The 24,186-nt window shown below is 42.7% G+C and overlaps 1 protein-coding gene across 1 annotated transcript in view; it reads right to left on the reverse strand.

Moving 5' to 3' along the window:
- SAXO1 (stabilizer of axonemal microtubules 1) overlaps nt 1-22,995 on the reverse strand; it is a 34,783-nt gene extending 11,788 nt beyond the window's left edge. Inside the window, exons 1-2 of the mRNA XM_064579001.1 lie at nt 22,838-22,995; nt 5,559-5,761 (exon numbers count right to left, since the gene is read on the reverse strand). Of these exons, the coding sequence (XP_064435071.1) occupies nt 5,559-5,761; nt 22,838-22,860 (226 nt within the window). The 5' untranslated portion in view covers nt 22,861-22,995. The remainder of the gene's footprint in view (nt 1-5,558; nt 5,762-22,837) is intronic.
- Nucleotides 22,996-24,186: the final 1,191 nt, after the last annotated feature.

Below are 24,186 nucleotides of genomic sequence, written 5' to 3' on the forward strand. Positions count from 1 at the left end.
TTTCAGCTCAGGTCATGATCTCAGAGTCATGAGATCAAGCCCACATTAGGCTCTGTGCTGTGTGTGGAGCCTGCTTAAGATTCTCTCTCCCTAGGGCACCTGGGTGGCTCAGTTGGTTAGGCGACTGCCTTCGGCTCAGGTCATGATCCTGGAGTCCCGGGATCGAGTCCTGCGTGGGGCTCCCTGCTCGGTGGGGAGTCTGCTTCTCCCTCTGATCCTCCCCCATCTCATGCTCTCTCTCTCTGTCTCATTCTCTCTCTCAAATAAATAAATAAAATCTTTAAAAAAAAAAAAAAAAAGAAAAAAAAAAGATTCTCTCTCCCTCTCTTCTGTCCCCCCAACCCCACCCCCACCCCTCCCCTCACTCTCGCACATTCATGCACATGGTCTCTCTCTAAAAAAATTAATAAATAAGAAATAAAAATAAGCATTGTTTTCTGTTGTTCTTTGAACATATTTATAATAAGTACTTTGAAAGAGTCTGCTAGGTCTAATCTGGGCCTCTTCAGAGGTAGTTTTTATTTACTGCTTTGTTTCCCTATTCATGGATTACATTTCCCTGTTCCTTTTTATACCTTATAATTTTTTGCTAAGAACTCACCATTTCAGATAATATGCTAGTTCCCACCCCCACTGCAAGCTGTTTTTGCTGTTCAGTGACTTGCCTGCAGTAATTCTATGGAGTCTTTTCTCCCCAGCAGTGTGTGACGATTGATGTTTTGCTTAGTTTCTTCTTTTAATTGTTTTTAAGCCAAGACTCCTGAAAGTCACCCTGTGATAGCATTGTTTAGTAATTAGGCAATGATTATCAAAAGTTATGCTTAAACACCTTAAGCCAGTAAGGCTTTCATCCCTTTGCTAATGAATGTGTGTGTGGGTTAGGGAACAAAGTGAAAGATCAGACCATTTACAACTCTGCCTTGGCGTTTAGTTTCTTCCAGGATTTCTCATGTCTCCTCTGTACCTGGACCAGGCATCATCTTCAACCAGGATGATGAGTAGATCATCAGCCCTGTCTCTTGTCTCTCTTGAGCCTGTATACTACCTTGCCCATATGCAGTCTTCTAGGCCATAAGGAATATGTATGAGCTTATCAAGGCCTTTCCTATTCTCTGGATCTCCTTGTTAGATTTCTGGCTGGTCTGCTGCCTACCCCAACTAATTCTGCAGTTGTCTTCACTGAGTTTTTTGCTACTGAGATCACTATTGTTTTTATTGAAACCTCTGGGTATGTACGCTACTCCAAATCAAGTTAGCCCAGACTAGCAGCAGAGCTGCTGGTTTTCACAGCCCAGCCTACCCAGGCAGAACCACCACACAGATCAAACTTGGGAGGAGGGGTGATGGAATGAGTCCCAGGATAAAACGCCACAAACTCTGACTTTTTATAATGATGGTTTAGCAATTTTTCTTGAATAAATGCTTCTCAGTTTGTTGTGTGCCTTTAGTTGATTTCCAGAGCCCTAAAATGGTTGGTTTTTATTGTTTTGTCCATTTTTGTTGCTTTTTAGGAAGAGGATTTACTGAGCTCCTCACTCCACCCCTCCAGAAGTCCTGACATCCCCACCCCCAGGCACACTTTTAAGTTTATTTTAGGCCAATAATACTACCAACTATTTATTTTAAATTGGCCTCATTTTAATTGAAAATCTAATCTTTCTCTGAGAGCCATTAATGGCTCTATCAGCATCTTGAAAGCATTAGGGGGCCTTAGAGGGAACCATCTAGCTGAATATAAACCACATGTTTCCCTTTCAGACTTCAGCCCTCACTAAAATGGGGGCATCTACCTGTAGATGCCTACACACTGCCTCAAGGTGCCTGGGGGTGGGTGGGACAGGACTTTTCTGGCCCTCTTCTGTGATGGATGAAGTGTTAAGAAAACAGGTTCCTAGGCTGAAAGTTGCCTCATGTGATTTCTGATACCCAACAATACAGTCAAAACCACATTATTATCCAACCTCCTAACTTCCTTCACCCAACATGTATTATAAAAAAGCCTGCATAGGACCCTAAATACCTCAGAATTCCACATGACAAATTATGTACATGCCTGAAAAGCCATCAGTAAAGCCCTTCAGGGCCAGGGCGTCATGTGGGTAATTGGCAAGAATCTCTTTAGAAGGGATTCCATTCAATAATATGTCTTTAAAAAAAACTTAGCTAAACCTAAAGCTGAGCATCAAGTAATTACACTTTCAATCTTTCCAATTGCACAGTGTTTTGAAAATGTCAAAATTACAACCAAATGCTGCTGGAGCATATTTAATGGTGGTTTTCTGGACCCCACTAAAGGTGCTGACCATAATAGAAGAAAAAAGTTTGCATAGTTTTCCTGTAGAACTACAGTAAGTGGAACATAGAGACATAATATAGATGGCACTGGTTGAAATACACACATTTAATGACCTTGGACTTCGGTTTTTCTTCTCCTTTTGGAGGAGAATCAATGTATGTCCATAAAACCATGAAGGTTGCTATGGAAAAGACTTCCTAAGGAAGCAAATGTCCACAAGAGACAGACAAGTCATGGAAAGGTGATACACCAAGTGATAAGGCAAGGGTGTAGTCCTCTCACACAATGCGTGAGGTTTTGCAGGACTGACCCAAGGGGAAAGTAAATGTCCTGGGTCTTCCCTGAGCTTCACTCCTGCTTTTAGCCAGGACCCACAGAATAATAGGCTGGGTGGGGGTTTGCATAAATCTAATGCCAAACTGTGTCACCTGGAGCCTTGTAAACAATGGTCCAGACTATTCATTTATTTCCTCACTAAACATACCTTTGTTGTGCCATCCTCTGTGCTAAATGATAGGAATACATATGTTGGGCTATCAAGGCCCACTTTTGGAAGCCACTGTCTCATAGGGAAGTAATGCAACGAATAAACCATTTCTCACTCCCAGACCTCTCTCTGCACCTAGGGCAAAGTGGGAAGGGGGAACTGAGCTGAGCAGGCAATTGTACTGAAGAGCCTCTACCTCCACCAAGACTCATAAATCAAGGGGACCCATAAGGAGCATGTGAAGGAAAGGAGTTTGTAGCTGGACATACCCTACCAGGGTCCCTGCTCCTTCTCCCATCAGCGATAAGGGCTCACTCTAGTTTTGTGCCTCCTTCCTACCTTTTTAGGGTCTGTGGCACCCCTTTTCTTGCCTTCTGTAAACACTAGATGGAAAGGGAGATAAAGGAGTCCTATAGAGGCCAGAATGCACCTGGTTGTAATGACTCCTTTGTAAAGCATCTACTACAGTGCCTGCCTTATGGCTGGCAAAGAAAAAGACAGATCCCTGCCATCTTAGAGATTACAGCCTGGCCAAGGAGACAAATGTTAAGCAAAAAAAAAATTACACACTGAACTACAAAACAGAGGATTACAAGGCACTCTTAGGGCATCTAATAGGATGTATATAGTCTGGTATGGAGGAAGGTCTAGAAAGGCTTCAAAGGGTGTGATATTTCTGCTGAGCATTGAAGGAGGAGTGCTAGACAAAGGAAGGGTGGAGGGCTTTATAAAGAGGAAGTAGCATGTGCAACATGCCCTGAGACAGAAAAGAAATGCAGGAAAGGAACTGAAAGAAGGTCTTGTGGCCAGAGCAGAGGGGCACCGGGAGGAGGCACCAGAATCTGCAAGGTACCTGAGGAGATGGTAAAGATTTGGGATTTTATTCTAAGAACCACAGTATTTGAGGAGTTTAAACAGAGAAGGGGTCAGATCATATTGCCATTTTTAAAAGATCTCCCTGGTTCCTTTCTGTGGAAAATGGATAAAAGCAGACAAGATTGGAGACATGCTCAGGTATACACTCAGGTGTATACATGGAGAAGGCAGGATTTGGGTTTTGCTGGCAGGTAGCAACAAAAGGACAGAAGAGAGAGAGAGTAAAAGATGGGCTGCAATGATATACCAGAGAATAAGCTACATGGGCCACAGACACAGGAGGGATTGATGTGGAGATCCACTGGGTTGAGGCCCCAGTGGACAAGGGATCCCAATGAGGCCAAAAACTGTCTTGGTGGGAATAGTTAAGAGAGCAAGCTGGGAGCACTGGATATTGGGGTGCATAAAGGAGGAGCCATTTCAGGGTATGACAATGTCCAAAATGCAGCCTGGCAGAAGGTGACTATGGAAGAGAAAGATACTAAAGATGAGGTGGCAAAATGACAAGGGTCCGGGGTCTTGGAAGAAGCAGAGAAGCTCGGCCATGTGTGCTGTCTTTGGAATGATAGATTTAGAGTCCCTAGAAGGGCTTCAGGAGGATTCCTAGATCCCCGCAAGCCTCCCTACCTCCACTTGCCTAAATGTCTGGCTTGACTAAATAAAAGCAACTATTAGCACAGTCATTTAGGGATCCACAAACATGTGACATGAACAGTTGAACATATATTCCTAGGGCAACCATGTGCCCACGTGCATCAGAAGCAGAAGAGTTAAGGACTAGAAACTGGCGTCCCTCCCCATGGTCTTAGCCTGTGGCTTGTGCCCCACAGAGTGACTGCCACACTGCTTTCACTGTCCCTACCACTCCATATCCCAACTCTCCTACAGGACTATTAAGTCACGGCAGATCATTATGCTTCCTAATACCATGCCTGGGATGTAACAGATGCTCAATAAAGAATGAACCAGGGCGCTTGGGTGGCTCAGTTGGTTAAGCATCTCACTCTTGGTTTCGGCTCGGGTCGTGATCTCATGGGTTATGAGATGGAGCCCTATGTCAGATTCCCCACACAGCATGGAGTCTCTTGAGATTCTCTCCCTCTGCCCCTCCCCAAGCCCCTCTCTCAAATAAATACATAAATAAATCTTTTTTAAAAAGAATGAATCAATCCCTTTTATCTGAAGTACAAAACTAGTAAAACTAATTTATGGTGTTAAAAGTCAGCATAATGGTTTATCCTAAATGGGATCAGTGTCCTATTTCTTGATCAGGGCACTATTTATAGGAATGTGTTCACTCAAAGTTCATTGGCCTGTATAATTAAGATTTGTACATTTTTCTGTATGTACATTAGGTTTCCATAATTTTTTAAATGGATGAATGAATCAATGACTCAATCAGCAATGGAACCTAACTTAAACTTGACTTAAACTTGAAACGCTTCCCCAATGTAAAATTCTAACAGCAAGTTAAGGCAGGTTGGTACATCTTTTCTATAAAAGACCAGATATTAAATGTCTTGGGCCTTACAGGCCATAGAGTCTCCATCACAACCACTCGGATTCACTGCTCTAGCACAGAAGTAGCCACGGATAATGTGTAAACAAATGAGTGTGGCCATGCTCCAACAAAATGTACTTATGAATGCCAAACTTGGAACATCACATAATTCTCACATTTCCTAAAATAATAGTCTGATTTTTTTTTAATCATTCAAAAATTTAAAACCATTCTCAACTCTCCAGCTCTACAAAAACAGGCTGCAGACCAGATTTGGCCCACAGGATGTAGTACGCCCGACCCCTGCACTCTGAGGGTGTACCTGCAAAACCCATTTCTTGGCCTGCATACAGGCTCAGCCTATCATTCCCCAACCTGCCCCTCAAGCACTCTCCCACCTTTGTAAGTAGGCAGACACTCCATCTTGTCACCACATGGGTATTTACTGTCCCGAGGCTTGATGGGGTCCATTCGACAGACAGGGTAGGGGTTATAATCTTGTTTATACGTTGTGAGCAGATCCATGTTCTCTTCACTTCGGACGAACTGGTCGGGCTGGTAGAACTTCACTGGTAACACTTTGTGAGGCCCAAAATCTCTCCTGAAAGGAAAATAAGCATACACCATTGACCCAGGAGAAGGCTCATAAGGGTTTCCATTTAACCCAATTCTATGAAGTCATCTTCTACTCTATCCCCCTAACTGCTCTTCCTCCTCTGTTGCCCACTTTCCCAAAAGGCACCACCATTCCCCTCTCTCTCACCCAAGTCAGACCCCCAGATGCCCACCTGGATCCACCCCATCACGGCTCCAGATAATCACTCACCAAGGGCAGGCCCCCCCCCCATCTCATTGGTTTGTCTTTCCCCCTTGGTTCAGACCCTGACCATTTCTCACTTGGCTCATGTGACAATTTACCACCTGGACGTGCTGCTGCATTTCCCACTGCTTCTACATCAATCCCCATAGTGTGACCAGAGTAAACTCTCTGAAATGAGATCACAAAATGGGATCATTTCACTCCCCACCTGAAAACTCTTCCAGATGAAACCAGACTCTCTAGCATGGCATATAAGCTTTCCTGGATCTGCCTCTGCCTTCCTCCCCAGCCTCATCTCCCACCTCCACTCCTGGCCCACGCTCCACTCCAACCACACTGAACCACTCAGAAGGCCTCTCTTCTGTCCCTGCCCTCTCCACCTTCTTTCCCTCCGGTCACTTGACTGGCGAGCTAACTTTTATTTTTCAGGTACCACCCACGACCTTCTCTTCTGTGCTTTAAGTAGCTTCTCCTGCAGATACTGATCTCCTTCCTCTACTTGACCCTATAGAAAACCTAGAGGGCAGGGCGCCTGGATGGCTCAGTTGGTTGAGCGACTGCCTTCGGCTCAGGTCATGATCCTGGAGTCCTGGGATCGAGTCCCGCATCGGGCTTCCTGCTTGGTGGGGAGTCTGCTTCTCCCTCTGACCCTCCTCCCTCTCCTGCTATCTCTCATTCCCTCTCTCAAATAAATAAATAAAATCTTAAAAAAAAAAAAAAAAGAAAGAAAGAAAACCTAGAGGGCAGAAAAGCACAATAAATGGAGACACAGAGTCTTTCATTTCTCAACTCTCTGGCATCAGGGCTTCCATTATTTCAGGGAGTATGAAAACAATAGGTCAGAAAAAGCATGACGGTCTTCAACTAGATAGGAAGCACTCCCTTCCCAGAACATCCTACAGCTCCAGAGATGCCAGGATGCTAACTGCACCATCACCAGGAATGATCCTGGCAAAACCAGGGCTCAGCTTGGGCTCGCAATGTCTGCCAGGGCAGTCTTGACTCCCCACTGCTCAATGCAAACTCTTTTAAGCAAACATTTCCCCCCAAGGGTTTCTGATTTACACAACAGCCTGTTTTTGCTTGGAACCCATTTATCCAACTGGACAAGTGGAAGCGAGATTTTCCCTGACGGTGCTTGCCAAAACAACCTCGCCAAGGGAAGGGGGAAGTTTCCGGACAGGAAAACATCAGGCCCAAACACCAATAAAACCTACTTCCTGGCCAAAATCTGGAGCAGCATTACTGAGCCATGCTTGAATAACAAAGGTAACATGCTCCACTGTAACCTGTCTTGCATGAATTATACACATGATTGTGAATAAACCCAAGCTGGGACCTGAAAGCGCTTGGTGGGATGGGAGGAGGGAGGTAGGAAGCAGGAGAATTGGTCTCTCTAGGGCTCTAAGGGGGAAATGGGAGATGCTTCAGTTGAACTCCCAGTACCTCCCTCTGCGTACATTTAAAAATATCTCTCAGCAGCAGTTATAGGGTCTTCAGCCTGGGCTCCCTTCCCAAGGGCCCCATGTTGGCAAATAGCAAGAGGAAGCAGAGTGACCTGGTGCATCTGGAAGCTGACTCCGTAAATTGGGGCTTATGGAGGGAACAGGCTAAACAAGAAGCCAAGGGTCAGTTCCATATTTCTACTCTCTTTAGTGTACAAGTACCTCATGCTGGTGTCTGTTTAATACTCAGCCAACTGCAGCAGGGAACGAGAAGTGGTGGCCCTAGGCTGCAGAGCTGCAAAATGGCCTTCAGCAGACAGTGTGCTTCCAAAGGGGAGGTGAGCTCTCCTCACTCCAAAAAGGGGTGGTGACAGCCTGAGGCCACACATCCCCACATAAACCCATGTTCGTTGATGGCAACCCAAGGGGTCAGCCCTCTTCATTTGCAAGAAGGAGTAGCAAGAGATATGTAGGGCAAGCAAAGAAGAACAGAGCTGGAAAAAAAAAAAAAAAAGAACAGAGCTGAATGTCCAAGCTGCCCCATGGAGCACTCCCAACCCCGAAGCAGCCAGGAGTGATTTCCAGTCACAGGCCCACCATGTTTTGGGACCCTTCACACAGAGACATCCTCTTCTGCCATTATTTTAGTTAGGGAACCAACTCCTCCCTCAGAGAGGCTGTCAGAACCTTCCTTCAAGGGCCACCAAGCTCAATGACAATGAAAACATGCTTAATGCCTTTATTTCCTGCTGTTTCCACAGGAAAAGAACAGATAAATGCCAACCAAACTCACCAGCTCATGAGCTATCCTGAAGTTGGTTACTCAAAAACAAAAACTGATACAGCAAAATCCTTGCTCACCATATTTAGGGAATGAAAATGTTAACTGAATCTCCTTCTCTGGTACAAAATTCAAGTTTCCTTGTGAAAGTACACCTAGGGTTGTATTTACTGATCAGCTATAACTAAGCAAAGGATCTTTGCAGGAGTTGGGGGTGGGGGAGTGATCTACTTCTGAAGAGCGGCAAAGTTTTAAGTTTAAAGTATAATTCACTTATACCCCGCCCAAAAGTATTTACTGTGGCTGAAGAGTGAATTTGATCAAGACTGGGGGTTATATGCAACTGATGAATAATTGAACATTACATCTGAAACTAATAATTTACTATACGGTGTCTAATTGAATTTAAATTAAAAAAAGAGTGAATTTGATCAGAATATATGTGTTTCCTCATTATGTTTTTATGTTGAGGACATTCACTGAAATCTACCATTAACCACAACATAACTACACGTCCCCAGTCTCACATAATCTAACAGCTTTTAAGGTCATGTAAGAGAAAAGTATTTTCTTCTTCCCAGAAATTGCTCAAATTTAGTAGTTGTTTTTTTGGGTTTTTTTTTAAGAACACATCCCTTTCTGGGGCGCCTGGGTGGCTCAGTCGTTAAGCGTCTGCCTTTGGCTCAGGTCGTGATCCCAGGGTCCTAGGATCGAGCCTCACATCGGGCTCCTTGCTCATAGGGGAGCCTGCTTCTCCCTCTCTCACTTACCCTGTTTGTGTTCCCTCTCTCACTGTGTCTCTCTCTGTCAAATAAATAAATAAAATCTTTAAAAAAAAAAAAAGAACACATCCCTTTCTTCCTGTGTTACATTCCCTACCTAGTGCCTGTGCCCCTTGAGACTATGAACCAAGAAAAAAATTGGTCAAAGATGTTAAGTCTTTTTTAGGTGCATAGCCATAAAAAATTATATAGTATGGAAGGCCAAGAGTTAAACTCCAAGTTAAGCAAAGGTTAAAGTGGCCCTGCTGGGACAATCATAACAACTTGACTTCCAATCGTTAGGCAAAGCTAAAGAAAGATGTTTGACCGGAGTCTGACAAAGGAAGAAATATCGTAAGGGCCAACAAGGGTCCTGAGCCTTGGAGATTTCCATTGTGATAAAGAAACCATGTAATACTTTTTTTTAACCTATTGATGTTTATCCCCAAAAACTTCAGTACTTGTTAGTGTGTCCAATTAATCAATTAAATGGAACCCTTTTTTTTTTCATTTTTTTTATTATGTTATGTTAGTCACCATATTGTACTTCATTATAAATGGAACCCATTTTAAAAAGAGTTGCTCCTCTTGCCCAAAGCCAATCTCTTCACCCTCATCCTAAATCCCGTTTCTCGGGAAGCAGTCCATATACTAGTATGTGAGTTAACCTTTTTCTCCTACCAGCTCCTTTCTCTCAGTAAAGATTCTTCAGTTTTTCCCAACTTTAAAGGAAAAAAATAAAGTGACACAACCCTCACTGGCGTCCACTCCCCTCCCCTCTCTCTTCCAGGAAGCGTTGACTACACAGAGACTTGCCTCCCTCGCCTCCCACTCACACTCCCCCCAACCAATCAGGTTCTGCTAACCCTTCGCTCTAACCCAGAACCCCCAAGTCCCACCAGGTTTCCAAATCCAGTCATTGCTTTTCAGACCGTTATCCTCCTGAACATCCTGTAAGCATCCATACTCTGACTCAACTTTTGAACCCTCTCCCCTTGATTTCTGTGATTCTCCTCCTCATGATTTGTCCTCTCTCTCAATATCCACTACAGGGTTTGGCTCTTTGTCAGTTGATTTGATTTCATGCCTTCCACACATAATTCTAACATTTCCCAGGGTTAAAAGGCAACCTCTAAGAAAACCATTATGTCATCACAGGCAGGCTGGGAGCCCAGCCCTGCACACTGAGATAGACCATGAGGCAGATGCACAGGGCTTGATTCATGCCCCTGATCCTGATAAGGACACACTGAGCCCTCCTTGCCTATGCTGTGACAGACAGGATTCTAAGGACCAGCCTCCAGGATTCAAGTTACACAGTATCTGTCTCCTGCCCTACTCTCTCATCTCCTCAATGCCCACAAAAGCTGAAGCAAACATCTGTCACCACTTCACATAGGCTCTGCACAAAAATATGAAGAACTAGCTGTGAGCACTAAAGAGCGACCAAGATAGGCATATTCTGGAGCAAAGCCAACAGGTAGAAGAACGGAATGGTACTGCATGAGCCTCTGTGTAAGTTTCCATTTTGTAGTGGGATCTTTGTTTTTCCCAAAGCTTCCAGTCTGAAGGCAGGCTCCAGTCTGCACCAAGCCAAGAAGCTGTAAGTAAACAGAAAACCTCCCATATTTGACTGAAGAACCAGAGGACCAAGTTTGAGGCAACCACAGGTGCTGGAAAGTAAGGAAGAAATCCTGGAAAAGAGAAAACCCAAGACAGGAAGCTCTGGCTTCTGTACATAAACTGGACCCAGGTCTCCTGCTGACTTCACAAGCAACCACACTAAAGATAAAGAACTGAACTAATGGGGCGCCTGGGTGGCTCAGTCAGTTAAGTGTCCGACTCTTGATTTCAGCTCAGGTCATGATCTCAGGATCAAGAGATCGAGCCCTGCCTGCTTAAGATTCTCCCTCTCCTCAGCACAGTCGGGCCACTCCTCCTCCAGCAGGGACCCAACAAGAGGTAGATCCAAGGTGACTCCCCTTCCTCCCCCAGCAGGAGCGGCGCAGGAGCCCACCGCAGGGATCTGCTGGGTTTGGAGACTCCACGCAGGGTCGTGCACCAGAGATTGAAACGCTCAGTCACAGGCCAGGTGAGCACTGAGTACAGCGGAGACCTGGGAGATGGGAGTGACTGACTGCTTTTCTCTGGGGGTGCACTGAGGAGTGGGGTCCCGAGTTCTTGGCTCCTCCCAGGCAGAGATTGGGAGGCTGTCATTTTCACTCTCGGCCTCCAAAACTGTACGGAGAGCTTGCAGGGAACAAAAGCTCCCAAGAGCAAACCCGAGCAGATTACTTAGCCTGGACGGGGCAAGGGCGGGGCAATTCCGCCTCCGGCAAAGACATTTGGGAACCACGGCAACAGGCCCCTCCCCCAGAAGATCAGCAAGAACAGCCAGTCAAGACCAAGTTTACCAATCAATGAGAATGGCGGAACTCCAGCGCTAGGGGAATACAGCACATAGAATCCATGGCTTTTTCCCCATGATTCTTTAGTATTTCAAAGTTAATTTTTTTAATTTTCTTTTTTTTCTTTTTCTTTTTTTTGAAATTTTCTTTTTCCCTTTTTCAACCAATATCTTATCAATCTCTTTTTTAAAAAATCTGTTTCATTTTTCATTTTTAGAGTCATATTCTATCCCTTCAGAGTAGTTAACCTTATTTTTGGTATGTATATATATATATAGTTCTCTCTTTAAAATTTTGGGATACAGTTTCTTCTACCAGACCAAAATATACCCTAAATCTCTAGTGTATGGCTTTGTTCTAGTCACCTGCCTGATCACATTCTCTCCCTTTTTTTTTTTAAAATCCTCTTCTTTCTGTTTTCAACCAACTTCTTATCTTATCAATACCTTTTATAAAATCTTTTATAATTTTCATCTTTACAGTCATATTCCATCCCTTCATCATATTAACCCTTATTTTTGTACAGGAGGCACTTTCTTCTAACAGACCAAAATACACCCATAATCTACTGTGTGGCACTGATCTATGAACCAGCCTGATCATATTTGATCATATTCTGGTTTTTTTTATCTTTTTCTTTTTCTTTCTTCTTTCTTTCCCTTTCTTTTCCCCCGGTTTCAGGTTTCTTCTGACTTGTTTAGCATATATTTTTCTGGGGTCATTGTTACCCTGTTACCATTTTGTTCTCTCATTCATCTGTTCTCCTCTGGACAAAATGACAAGATGGAAAAAATCACCTCAAAAAAAAGAACAAGAGGCAGCACCGACTGCTAGGGACCTAATCAATACGGACATTCGTAAGATGTCTGAACTAGAGTTCAGAATGACAATTTTAAAGATACTAGCTGGGCTTGAAAAAAGCATGGAAGATATTAGAGAAACCCTTCCTGGAGAAATAAAAGAACTAAAATCTAACCAAGTCGAAATCAAAAAGACTATTAATGAGGTGCAATCAAAAATGGAGGCTCTACCAAGATGTCCATCAACAGATGAATGGATAAAGAAGATGTGGTATATATATACAATGGAATATTATGCAGCCATCAAAAGGAATGAGATCTTGCCATTTGCAATGACGTGGATGGAACTGGAGGGTGTTATGCTGACAGAAATAAGTCAATCAGAGAAAGACATGTATCATATGACCTCACTAATATGAGGAATTCTTAATCTCAGGAAACAAACTGAGGGTTGCTGGAGTGGGGGGTGGGGTGGGAGGGATGGGGTGGCTGGGTGACAGACATTGGGGAGGGTATGTGCTATGATGAGACTGTGAATTGTACAGGACTGTTGAATCACAGATCTGTACCTCTGAAACAAATAATGCAATAAATGTTAAGAAAAAAAAGAAGAAGAAGATAGCAGGAGGGGAAGAATGAAGGGGGGGAATCGGAGGGGGAGATGAACCATGAGAGACGATGGACTCTGAAAAACAAACTGAGGGTTCTAGAGGGGAGGGGGGTGGGAGGATGGGTTAGCCTGGTGATGGGTATTAAAGAGGGCACGTTCTGCATGGAGCACTGGGTGTTATGCACAAACAATGAATCATGGAACACTACATCAAAAACTAATGATGTAATATATGGTGATTAACATAACAATAAAAAAATTTTAAAAAATTTAAAAAATTGGAGGTTCCAACTGCTAGGGTAAATGTGGCAGAAGAGAGAATTAGTGATATAGAAGACCAATTGATGGAAAATAAAGAAGCTGAGAAAAAGAAAGAGAAACAACTACTGGATCATGAGGGCAGAATTTTGAGAGATAAGTGATACCATAAGACGAAACAATATTAGAATAATTGGGATCCCAGAAGAAGAAGAAAGAGAGAGAGGGGCAGAAGGTATACTGGAGCAAATTATAGCAGAGAACTTCCCTAATTTGGGGAAGGAAACAGGCATCAAAATCCAGGAGGCACAGAGAACCCCTCTCAAAATGAATAAAAATAGGTCAACACCCCGACATCTAATAGTAAAACTTACAAGTCTCAGAGACAAAGAGAAAATCCTGAAAGCAGCTCGGGAGAAGAGATATGTAACCTACAATGGTAGAAACATTAGATTGGCAACAGACCTATCCACAGAGACCTGGCAGGCCAGAAAGGACTGGCAGGATATATTCAGAGCACTAAATGAGAAAAATATGCAGCCAAGAATACTATATCCAGCTAGGCTGTCACTGAAAATAGAAGGAGAGAGAAAAAGCTTCCAGGACACACAGAAACTAAAGGAATTTGCAAACACAAAACCAGCCCTACAAGAAATATTGAAAGAGATCCTCTAAGCAAAGAGAGAGCCTAAAAGCAACATAGACCAGAAAGGAACACAAACAACATACAATAACAGTCACCTTACAGGCAATAGAGTGGCACCAAATTCATATCTTTCAATAGTTACCCTGAATGTAAATGGGCTAAATGCTCCAATCAAAAGACACAGGCTATCAGATTGGATAAAAAAACAAGACCCATCGATATGCTGTCTGCAAGAGACTCACTTTAGACCCAAAGACACCCCCAGATTGAAAGTGAGGGGGTGGACAACCATTTACCATGCTAATGGACACCAAAAGAAAGCTGGGGTGGCAATCCTTATATCAGACAAATTAGATTTTAAACCAAAGACTATAATAAGAGATGAGGAAGGACACTATATCCTACTTAAAGGGTCTATCCAACAAGAAGATCTAACAATTGTAAATATCTATGCCCCTAACATGGGAGCAGCCAATTATATAAGCCAATTAATAACAAAAGCAAACAAACACATCGACAACCTACAATAATAATGGGGGACTTTAACACCCCCCTCACTGAAATCGAAAGATCATCTAAGCAAAAGATCAATAAGGAAATAAAGACTTTAAACGACACACTGGACCAAATGGACTTCACAGATATATTCAGAACATTCCATCCCAAAGCAACAGAATACACATTCTTCTCAAGTGCCCATGAAACATTCTCCAGAATAGATCACATCTTAGGTCACAAATCAGGTCTCAACTTGTACCAAAAGATTGGGATCATTCCCTGCCTATTTTCAGACCACAATGCTTTGAAACTAGAACTCAATCACAAGAGGAAAGACGGAAAGAACTCAAATACATCCTACTAAAGAATGAATGGGTCAACCAGGAAATTAAAGAAGAATTTTAAAAATTCTCGGAAACCAATGAAAATGAAAACACAACTGTTCAAAATCTTTGGGATGCAGCAAAGGCAGTCCTAAGAGGAAAGTATAGAGCAATACAAGCCTTTCTCAAGAAACAAGAAAGGTCTCAAGTACACAACCTAACCCTACACCTAAAGGAGCTGGAGAAAGAACAGCAAATAAAGCCTAAACCCAGCAGAAGAGAAATAATAAAGATCAGAGCAGAAATCAATGGAATAGAAACCAAAAGAACAGTAGACCAGATCAACAAAACTAGGAGCTGGTTCTTTGAAAGAATTAAAAAGATTGATAAACCCCTGGCCAGACTTATCAAAAAGAAAAGAGAAAGGACCCAATCGACAAAATCATGAATGAAAGAGGAGAGATCAAAACCAACACCAAAGAAATACAAACAATTATAAGAACATATTATGAGCAACTCTATGCCAGCAAATTAGATGATAACCTGGAAGAAATGGATGCATTCCTAGAGATGTATCAACTACCAAAACTGAACCAGGAAGAAAGAGAAAACCTGAACAGATCTATAACCACTAAGGAAATTGAAGCAGTCATCAAAAATCTCCCAAAAAACAAAAGCCCAGGGCCAGATGGCTTCCCAGGGGAACTCTACCAAACATTTCAAGAAGAATTAATACCGATTCTTCTGAAACTGTTACAAAAAATAGAAATGGAAGGAAAACTTCCAAACTTGTTTTAGGAGGCCACCATTACCTTGATCCCAAAACCAGACAAAGACCCCATCAAAAAGGAGAATTACAGACCAATATCCTTGATGAACACGGATGCAAAAATTCTCACCAAAATACTAGCCAATAATTTCCAACAGTACATTAAAAGGATTATTCACCATGACCAAATGGGATTTATCCCTGGGCTGCAAGGTTGTTTAAACATCTGCAAATCAATCAACATGATACAATACATTAACAAAAGAAAGAACAAGAATCATATGATCCTCTCAATAGATGCAGAAAAAGCATTTGACAAAGTACAGCATCCTTTCTTGATCAAAACCCTTCAGAGTATAGGGATAGAGCATACACACCTCAATATTACAAAAGCCATCTATGAAAAACTCACAGCGAATATCATTCTCAATGGGGAAAAACTGAGAGCTTTCCCCCTAAGGTCAGGAACGTGGCAGGGATGTCCACTATCACCACTGCTATTCAACATAGTATTAGAAGTCCTAGCCACAGCAATCAGACAACAAAAAGAAATAAAAGGCATCCAAATCGGCAAAGAAGTCAAACTCTCACTCTTCACAGATGATAGGATACTTTACGTGGAAAACCCAAAAGACCCCACCCCAAAACTGCTAGAACTCATACAGGAATTCAGTAAAGTGGCAGGATATAAAATCAATGCACAGAAATCAGTCGCATTCCTATACACCAGGACAGAAGAAAGAGAAATGAAGGAGTCGATCCCATTTACAATTGCACCCAAAACCATAAGATATCTAGGAATAAATCTAACCAGAGAGGCAAAGAATCTGTACTCAGAAAACTATAAAATACTCATGAAAGAAATTGAGGAAGACACAAAGAAATGGAAAAACGTTCCACGCTCATGGACTGGAAGAACAAATATCGTGAAGATGTCAATGCTACCTAGAGCAATCTACACATTCAATGCAATCCCCATCAAAATACCATCCACTTTTTTCAAGGAAATGGAACAAATAATCCTAAAATTTGTGTGGAACCAGAAAAGACCCCGCATAGCCAAAGGAATGTTGAAAAAGAAAAGCAAAGCTGGAAAAAGAAAAGCAAAGCTGGAAAAAGAAAAGCAAAGCAAAGACTTCCAGCTCTATTACAAAGCTGTCATCACCAAGACAGCATGGTACTGGCACAAAAACAGACACATAGATCAACGGAACAGAACAGAGAGCCCAGAAATGGACCCTCAACTCTATGGTCAACTCATCTTTGACAAAGCAGGAAAGAATGTCCAGTGGAAAAAAGACGGTCTCTTCAACAAATGGTGTTGGGAAAATTGGACAGCCACATGCAGAAGAAAGAAACTGGACCATTTCCTTTCACCACACACAAAAATAGACTCCAAATGGTTGAAAGACCTCAATGTGAGACAGGAGTCCATCAAAATCCTAAAGGAGAACACAGGCAGCAACCTCTTTGACCTCAGCCACAGCAACTTCTTCCTAGAAACATGGCCAAAGGCAAGGGAAGCAAGGGCAAAAATGAACTATTGGGACTTCATCAAGATAAATAGCTTTTGCACAGCAAAAGAAACAGTCAACAAAACCAAAAGACAACCAACAGAATGGGAGAAGATATTTGCAAATGACATATCAGATAAAGGGCTAGTATCCAAAATCTATAAAGAACTTCTCAAACTTAGCACCCAAAGAACAAATGATCCAATCAAGAAACGGGCAGAAGACATAAACAGACATTTTTCCAAAGAAGACATCCAAATGGCCAACAGACACATGAAAAAGTGCTCAACATCGCTCGGCATTAGGGAAATCCAAATCAAAACCTCAATGAGATACCACCTCACACCAGTCAGAATGGCTAAAATTAACAAGTTAGGAAACGACAGATGTTGGCAGGGATGCAGAGAAAGGGGAACCCTCCTACACTGTTGGTGGGAAGGCAAGCTGGTGCAGCCACTCTGGAAAACAGTATGGAGGTTCCTCAAAAAGTTGAAAATAGAGCTACCATACGATCCAGCAAATGCACTACTGGGTATTTACCCCAAAGATACAAATGTAGGGATCTGAAGGGGCACATGCACCCCGATGTTTATAGCAGGATTGTCCACAATAGCCAAACCGTGGAAAGAGCCAAGATGTCCATCGACAGATGAATGGATAAAGAAGAAGTGGTACATATATACAATGGATATTATGCAGCCATCAAAAGGAATGAGATCTTGCCGTTTGCAGTGACGTGGATGGAACTGGAGGGTATTATGCTGAGCTAAATAAGTCAATCAGAGAAAGACATGTATCATGATCTCACTGATATGAGGAATTCTTAATCTCAGGAAACAAACTGAGGGTTGCTGGAGTGGTGGGGGGTGGGAGGGATGGGGTGGCTGGGTGACAGACATTGGGGAGGGTATGTGCTATGGTGAGTGCTGTGAATTGTGCAAGACTGTTGAATCGCAGACCGGTACCTCTGAAACAAATAATACATTATATGTTAAAAAAAAAGAAGAAGAAGGTAGCGGGAGGGGAAGAAAGAAGCGGGGGAAATCGGAGGGGTAGACGAACCATGAGGGACGATGGACTCTGAAAAACAAACAGGGTTCTGGAGGGGAGGGGGGTGGGAGGATGGGTTAGCCTGGTGGTGGGTATTGAGGAGGGCACATTCGCATGGAGCACTGGGTGTTCTACGCAAACAATGAATCATGGAACACTTCATCTAAAACTAATGATGTAATGTATGGTGATTAACATAACATAATAGAATTAAAAAAAAAAAAAGATTTCCTTCTGCTCCTCCCTGGTTGCGTGCTCTCAAAAAAAAAAAAAAAAAAAACCCTGAACTGAGATTGGAGCTGCCACCCAAGACACAGAGTTTACATTTTGAATCAAATCAAATTACCTCCTATCTGCCTTAAAAAAAACAGTAATATTAATAAACTCTTTGTAGGAATGTAAAAAAATATCCAGAGTCTTTACAATATAACTTTAACAATGTACAGGATCAATCTAAAATCACTGACATACATACAGGAAAATGTGACCCATTCTCAAGAAAAAAAAAAAAAAGATAATCCTGAAGGTAACTTCAAGCAGACCCAGACATTACAATTAGCGAACAAAGATTTTTAAAGCAGCTATTCTAACTATGCTAAGTTATAAAAAGCAAATAAGGTCAGAATAAAATGTAGGAAATTCATAAGAGAAATAGAAATTATCTAAAAATAATCAAAGGTAACTTCTAAAACTGAAAAATACAATATCTGAAATAAGACAGTCACTGGATGGGCTTAATATCAAAATAGAGCTGGAGGAGAGACTCTGTGAACTTGAGGACAGATGAACAGAAACTACCAATTTGATAAACAGAAAAAAAGGACTGACAGAAAGAAATGAACAGAGTCTCAGAGACAGAAGAAGTACTTGAAGAAATAATGGTCAAGATGTTCCCAAATTTAATCAAAGACACACAACGTCAAAGGCTCCGAAATTGCCCAGGCAAGTCTAATGCTGAGATGTCTTTCTGCATTTCTTCTTAATTCTTGGGCCCAACCTACAGGGCAGGGGAGTAGGTATATCCCCAAGGGTATAGCTCTGGGTAGAGAAGTATGTATTTAAACAGAAAATGGGTGAAATTCAATGAGTAGGGAAAGACTTAGGCCCACTACCAACTTTCCTGCTTTTTTCCTAGCATTTGAAGAGGATTCCAAATGCCTTTTAGCTCTTCTCGCTACCAACTTGCAACCCCCTGCCCTTGAGCCAAACCCATCAAGTCAGAACCCTACTCCATCTTCCCTCCTATGCCTCCAGTTCACTCTCCCCATGGTCCCACTCCCCTTAGGATAAAGATGTAACACCATCTTGAAGACTTACTTCTCTCCTCTCAGGTTATCCATTCCACCATCCTTAGAAATCTGCCTTAACTAACAAAATAATGTCCCAGAATGGGGCCCAAGTGTTTTACATGGTGACATGCCTAAGGGGAAATGAGGCTTGAAGGGCAAACCTCTTATGCACAAATTGATCTCCCGTCTACCTGAACTAAAGGCAGATCCTATAGAAGAAAATCACCATGGGCTGCAAGAAACTGCTTCATAGTAAGAAGGGCTAAAAATCACAAGCACTCCGCTCATGGCACCTGCTGTAAATCCCTAAGATTTACAGTCAGTAAGAGATGTGTGCAGCTGTAATCATGCCTCATGCTGGGATGATAACCTTTCCAGAAACCAGGTGTTTTTTGTGTCTGGACTTAATCACCAAACTCAGCCAAGCCCTGAGCCACGTGACTTTTCATCCAGCAGGTGGCAGCCCCATGTCCAATCTCAGAAACTAAGTTGGGTCCCTTTACATAGAGAACTGGGTGGGATGTTCAGGTAACAAGGGTTCGAAGGGCAGAGAACTGACAATCCATGTAGATAGAGGGGTGTGCAGACACAGGGCGGACCCATCCCTTCCCCCGGAAGCCTCTGGTGGAGCACTCAGATGATGATTTCTCTATATTTCTGCAGATGGAATGATATGCTGTATATACTAGTACACTGGCCAGAGTCTCTGCTAAGTTTATACAGTTCAGAAAATATGGTTGGTAAAATTTTGGGTTTTGTTCATTTATCTCAATAAAAAGCTCACTTAAAAAAATTAATCCTGAGGGGCGCCTGGGTGGCTCAGGTGGTTAAGCGACTGCCTTCGGCTCAGGTCATGATCCTGGAGTCCCTGGACTGAGTCCCGCATCGGGCTCCCTGCTCGGCAGGGAGCCTGCTTCTCCCTCTGACCCTCCTCCCTCTCATGCTCTCTGTCTCTCATTCTGTCTCAAATAAATAAAAATCTTTAAAAAAAATTAATCCTGAGAGGGACATAGTTTTTTTCTCAGTCTATGAAAACTAGTGCCCAGCATGGCAGGCATAGGGCTGAGGTATGATAAACTCGAGGTACAGGTGAGGGAAGAGATGCCCTCTGCTCATTTTCCCCCTGGGTTCTGTCTCTGGGGAAGGACATAAAGAAGCATTTCTGCTCTTCTTCCTTCCCATGGGTAACCTTGCTCCTGCCACCTTTTCTTTTAAGGCCCTTATGGTCACGAACAACTTGTGTTGGAAATTCTTTTAGTATCTGCAGTCCTCCACTTTGGCCACATTTTGACATGAATGATATTGTCACTGTGGCTCTGGCAGGGACAGAGGGAACTTCTGGGTGATAGGTTTATGGCTCTTAGTGACATGAGACAAGGATAACTGAGGATAGGTCAGAGGGGAAGTTTTTGTTTTTGAAAAGCACCATCAGGAGGAAGGAAGGTGTGTGGGGCTCCGTCTGGGGACCTCGGAGCTAGGTGATGGGGCAGGGCTCCTGCTGCAGAGAGAGGATTTGTCCTCATCCTCCTAAGCTTGTGGACAACAAATAAAGAGCAACCTCCAACATCCAACCCTCAAAGCATCCTTTCTGGGACAGAAAACCTACCCCTAATATAACAACAACTGAAGCTGTCCTGTCTCAATTTCCTGCACGTTGGGTATGAAGAGAAGACCAGCACCTAGAGGCTGAGTGTGATATTTACAAGCTATTCCTCAATGCTACTCTCAACTTTCTCTACCCATTACATGTCTCTTATACATAGGCCTAGGACTCTTCATCAGCACTGACCATGGTTTCTTACAAGGAAAAGCAATGCTCGAGAATGGTACATATCTCTAGTGGTCTTTAGACTCTTAGAATCTAAGAGTGCTGTTTTTTTGGTAAAATGAAGCCCAAACTCATAATGTTTTATAAGCCATAGGTTGAAAAAAAAGGTTGCATAAAATATATATTTTAGTACTCAGAAACACTGTGCTTAAACCAAATCATATAAGAGATCTGTCGAGCATAAAGATGATCTGATTCGGGGCGGGGAGGCTATGCCAAGGGGGAAAGAAAAAGAGATGATCTGATTCAAGTCATAATCTCAAAAGAGGATGTATCCAGGCCCATCGTGGGGAAAACCTGGAGGCAGAATGAGTTAGAGCTATTCTGCTTCACCTGAATCATCTGGGACCTTTACTAGGAAAGCACAAACTTATGAGCAAAGGGGGAGCAATAGGAAGAAAATTTACCAGGTCTTGAGTCCTATAATGTGCAAGCTCTGTGCTGCATTAATTTACATATTCTGTGATCTCCTCCTCCCAGCAATCCTGCCCTGTAGGGATGAGGAATGCCGGAGGCAGAGAAGGCATCTCTCTTTCAGGTCTCATCTGGGCTCTAAGTATACAATCTGGGACACTGCTCAACCGCACTCAAAGATGTTTCTACTCCACTGGGTCACCAATCACAGGTCACCGCCCAGAGGTCACTAACCAAGTTGTCAGTGGCAGATTCTTGCAACAGGCAGAGCAGACCTGAAATTGATCAGTCTTCCCACCCTCTCAATATAGATACCTCTGCAACCCTACCACACTGAGCCAGGTGGCTCAGTCTCTAAAACTCGATTCTCTAAAGAATCTGTGTTTGTTTGGGGTGCCTCAGTGGCTCAGTCGTTAGGCGTCTGCCTTCGGCTCAGGTCATGATTCCAGGGTCCTGGGATCGAGCCCCGCATCGGACTCCCTGCTCTGCAGGGAGCCTGCTTCTCCCTCTCCCGCTCCCCCTGCTTGTGTTCCTGCTCTCGCTATCTCTCTTTCTGTCAAATAAATAAATAAAATCTTTTAAAAAATAAAATAAAATAAAGAATCTGTGTTTGGAGGTCAAGAGCAATTTAAAAGGAAATACCACTGACCTTTGAACAATGTAGAGGTAAGGGATGCTGACCTCCAATGCAGTCACAAATCCACATATAACTTTTGACTCCCCAAAAACAAACTGCTAATAGCCTACTGTTAACCAGAAGCCTTACCAGTAACAGTCAATTAACATATTTTATATGTGATATGTATTATATATATTGTATTCTTACAGTAAAATAAGCTAGAAAAAAGTTAGGAAGAAAATCATAAGAGAAAATATTAACAGTGCTATATGTATTGAAAAAAAACAAAATCCACATGTAAATGGACCCATGCAGTTCAAACCCATGTTGTTTAAGGGTCAACTGTAGTCTTTGTTCATTCTTGAAGAACATTCAAAGGGATCCCAATTCAAAGTCCACGGCATAATTCCTAGACAGCTCCCTCTGTATCATCAAGTTTCCTTTCATCACTATCACCATCACTATGTGGCCCAAGCTGACCTGGAGCTTAGGTGTAAAAGTCCAAAACTCACTTTCTAGCAGCATCCCCCTCTCCCCTCCAACTGTGTCATCCCTTTACACGTTACTTAACCTCCAACCCTTTGCTATGTAGATCATTTTAGCCTTCCTCACCCCTAGACCAGCTGTAACAATTCTTTCTCTGTAAGAAGAGGTTGGGGAAAACTGAGCAGGCTAACAAATGTAGGATTTCCTTTCCAAGATACAGTATATTAACATCAAAGACTTCGATACTATACATTGACTCTGTACATTGATGCACTAACACTGCACATTATATTCATATTGTACATTAGCCCTGAACATTATTTGTGTGCATTCATATATTTATTCTTCTTGTGCTCACCTTGATGTGGTCAGGCCTTCCATGGGTATGGACCCTTTCTGGTACTCCAGCTTGGGCTTGAAGGATTCTCTGGGCAGGTAAGAGTGATAGAGAGGGTAGTTCTCGGTGTATTCGGAGAGAAGACATGGTTTCTCTATTTTATCGTAAATCTTGGTAGGGAGATGTGGACAGTGATGCCGCCTATAAAAAAGACATGAAGTTAGGTCTGTTACCTTCTTGGAAACAACATATCCAGTCTGATAATGCCACCTCCTCAAAATGAGATCCCAGGTTTTAAAATCAAGACTGCCAGCATTGAAAACAGGAACTTAACTTTCCTTTTCTCTACTAAACTATGAAGTGGACAGAATTTTTTTAATGATGTATAACTGCAATTGGCTAATCATCAAAATTCCTTAAATCACAAAATTACACAAAAGCATGACCAATATTCAACCATTACAGATGCCATACTGCCTGTTTAAATACGAAATACTTCCGGTACCATAATGGGTAAATCGCTGTGGCCCTAAGCCCTTCGAGTGATGCTCCCAGCTGGTCTCCGGATCACCCAGCAGTTAGGGTTCAACACCTGACCTGACAGTGTGCTGTAGGGCTGTGCACTAAGCCTTTCCTAGTTGGCTGGTTCCTGGGTCAACTCAGAATGTCACCTTTCCATACAAGTGGCATCACGCAGAGCAAAACCACATCAGTTCTGAGTACGCTACACACCACTGACTATGGGAACCTGTTTCACATTGAAAGTCTGGCTCATGTTTCAGGTCTTGCCTCAGCTGTTGCCTCCATAGAAAGACTTCCACTGGTTATCTTCTGCCTAAGATACACCCACCAGCCCTGCCCTGGCACACAGGATCTCTCATCCCAGTGCATGCCTTTCCCATTGCTTACTGCTTCCATTGGCAGGTTTGCTGGTGAATTTCTTCATGGTCTGTCTCATCTATCAAGCTCAGGACCTTTTCTATCATGCTCACTGCTGGAGCCCCTTATCCTGTCTGGTACATAGTAGGCTGTCAATAAACAATTACGGAACAAATGATGAAATACGTAAATAAATTATTAAATAAATGTGATGCCTCATTACACAAATAGATGATAGAAAATAATTTGAAAAAAAAAAGAAAGAAGAAAAAAGGAAAAAATTTTTTAAAAATTTGAAGTTATAATTTATGTGAGTTTTCCCATTTTACACGCATGGTAATAAATGAACCTTATGATTCTACTTATTGCTGGACAAAGCGCAGCTGCTGGAGCTTTCAAAACCTAAACAGTATGTCAGTTATTCATATGCCCGCATACAATTCCTATAACCCAGCTGGGGCACCCCTTGTCTTCACCCCTTGTCTTCAGTT

This window comes from Mirounga angustirostris, unplaced genomic scaffold (genome assembly GCF_029215605.1).
Source record: "Mirounga angustirostris isolate CCGP_5_RB_7025 unplaced genomic scaffold, mMirAng1.0.hap1 SCAF_15, whole genome shotgun sequence".
NCBI classification, from domain to species: Eukaryota; Metazoa; Chordata; class Mammalia; order Carnivora; family Phocidae; genus Mirounga; species Mirounga angustirostris.